The 2,991-nt window shown below is 38.0% G+C and overlaps 1 protein-coding gene across 1 annotated transcript in view; it reads right to left on the reverse strand.

Annotated features, from left to right (window-relative positions):
- Nucleotides 1–2,991, reverse strand: part of LOC106872539 (uncharacterized) — a 122,894-nt gene that overhangs the window by 43,318 nt on the left and 76,585 nt on the right. The window contains exon 5 of the mRNA XM_052969890.1: nt 530–755. Within this exon, the coding sequence (XP_052825850.1) occupies nt 530–755 (226 nt within the window). The remainder of the gene's footprint in view (nt 1–529; nt 756–2,991) is intronic.

Consider the following 2,991-nt stretch of genomic DNA (forward strand, 5'->3'; position numbering starts at 1 on the left):
ATGTTATTATTATTATTATTCAGGTCACTGCCTGAAATCGAACTCGGAATCTTGGGGTTAGTAGCCCGCACTCTTAACCACTACGCCATATACCCGTATTACTGATGATGTACGAAAAACCAAAGATGAATCAGAGGAAATGGAACTTACTCTCAACATAACATTATTCACTAATGAATTACCGTAAAATGAAAGAGATTAATCAAAGACCTGCGAATAAGATTTACAGTGATAATGATAGAGTGTGGCTAAATTGATGAGCAAATGTCAGCAGGGAAATTCTGAAGGAATAACAGTTTTCAGATCAAATTAAATAGTTATGACTTTTCTTTTGTTTTCGATTTTTTTTTTTGTTTTGTTTTGTTTTTCAGTTTTTGTTTTTCAAGGAAACTAATCAAACAACACAAAGGTAATGTTAGCCACTGACAACAACCTGTGGAGGGGACAAGAAAAGGGAAAGGAAACAAGATAGGACAGAATAAAAAAAATAGAACAAAACATGCTAAAATAAACAGGTTGCACATCAAACCTTTCACGTCTTCCTTACAACAAGACTTGGTTATAACAAGGTTATCAAGGGCCAGCTCTCCTGAGAGAAAAACAAAACAGAATGGCATGGAATAGAACAAAAAGCAGCAAAAAAAAATAATAAATAGAATAGAATTAATAAGATAGGCACAAGCGTGGCTGTGTGGTAAGACGTTTGCTTCCCAGCCACATGATTGTGGGTTCAGTCCCACACAGTGTCTTCTACTATAGCCTCAGGCCAACCAAAGCCTTGGGAGCAGATTTGGTAGATGAAAACTGAAAGAAGCCTGTTGCATGTGTGTGTGTGTGTGTGTGTCTGTGTGTGTGTGTGTGTGTGTGTGTGTGTGTGTGTGTGTGTGTGTGTGTGTGCATGTGTTTGTCCCCACCACCACTACTTGACAACCGGTATTGGTGTATTTACATCCACATAACATAGCAGTTTGGCAAAGAAGTCCAACAGAATAAGTACCCGGCTTTAAAAAACAAAATAATAAGCGCTGGGGTCAATTCGTTCAACTAAACTTCTTCAAGACAGTGCCCCAGCATGGCCACAGTCAAATCGTTGAAACAAGTGAAAGAACAAAAGAGAAGAGAATTAGCAAAGATACAGAGAATTCATTTTCCCCTTTTTGTGAGGTCAGAGAAAAATGAGAGAAGCGTCATTAGTTGAGTCTAGAAAAACATTGTGCAACCTGGATTCTTAACAACGACAACGACAACAACAACAACAACAACCACATCTGTACATTGGTTTGGTAAAAAGAAAACATTGGAAACATTTCCAAGTTATTGATGCCAAAGGGATCAGAAATTTCTTTGGGAGAATCAAATCCAAAACTAAAGGAGTCTTTCTCTGTCCGGAAGAGAGGAATTCATAGAACTCTGCAAATGTGCAATTTTATAAAATCTTTCATTTAGAAAATAATAAACTGAATAAAATACTCCATGAAATGAAGGTAGAAATATTTCTGAGATTCTTTGTATTCATAGCAGGAGTGGCTGTGTGGTAAGTAGCTTACTCATGAACCACATGGTTCTGGGTTCAGTCCCACTGCGTGGCACCTCGGGCAAGTGTCTTCAACTATAGCCTCGGGCCGACCAAGGCCTTGTGACTGAAAGAAGCCTGTCATACAAAATATATGTGTGTGTGTGTGTGTGTTTGTGTGTTTGTCCCCCCACCATTGCTTGACAACTGATGCTGGTGTATTTACCTCCCTGTAACTTAGCGGTTCGGCAAAAGAGACCGATGGAATAAGTACTAAGCTTACAAAGAATAACTCCTGGGGTCAATTTGCTTGACTAAAGGTGGTGCTCCAGCATGGCTGCAGTCAAATGACTGAAAAGAATAAAAGAATAAAAGAAAGAATTATCTATTCTTGGAGCTGAAGCCAACTTAAACCATCAGAGCCACCTGACTGGCTCCCCGTGCCGGTGGCACATAAAAAGCACCATCCAAACATGGCCGATGCCTGTACCGCCTGACTGGCTCCGGTGCTGGTGGCATGTAAAAAGCACTCACTACACTCTCGGAGTGGTTGGCGTTAGGAAGGGCATCCAGATGTAGAAACATTGCCAGATCAGATTGGAGCCTGGTGCAGCCTCATGGCTTACCAGCCTTAAGTCAAACCATCCAAATAACAGCAACAACAACAATATTAGTTTCAAATTTTGGCACACAACCAGCAATTTTAAGGGATAGCATCGACCGCAGTACTCAACTGGTACTTATTTTATCGACCCTAAAAGGATGAAAGGCAAAGTCAACCCCGGCGGAATTTGAACTCAATATGTAGCGGTAGATGAAATACCACTAAGCATTTCACCCAGCATGCTAACGATTCTGCCAGCTCACTATGATGATGATGATAATATTGCAAAATGCTTTAGCTTAGCTGTTACAAAATATAGAAGAGTTAAATAAATCTGACCCAGAAGCGGCATACAACACAACATGGATAGGTGCACGCAATTCATAAATATCAGCCTCTGTAAAATTAAGTGTCCTGACGAAGATAAACTAACATAAAATACTGGCAAACGGAAGTTTAGCAATTCTGCTGTCAACTTCACAAATATACAAAGTTATTAGCAACATGATTTATAATTAGTGTTCAATAAATATTAATCCATTACAAAAAGAAAAGCGTGTGTGTGTGTGTGTGTGTGTGTGTATATATATATATATGTATATACACACATACACATATTTATATACATATATATTTATATATATATACACACACATACATATATATTTATAAACATATATATTTATATATACACACACATACATATATATTTATACACATATATATTTATATATACACACATACATACATATTTATATCTATATATATATACACACACACATCATCATTATCATCATCATTTAAAGTCCGCTTTCTACGCTAGCATGGATTGGACGATTAGACAGAGGACTGGTGAACCAGATGGCTACACCAG

This window comes from Octopus bimaculoides, chromosome 8 (genome assembly GCF_001194135.2).
Source record: "Octopus bimaculoides isolate UCB-OBI-ISO-001 chromosome 8, ASM119413v2, whole genome shotgun sequence".
NCBI classification, from domain to species: Eukaryota; Metazoa; Mollusca; class Cephalopoda; order Octopoda; family Octopodidae; genus Octopus; species Octopus bimaculoides.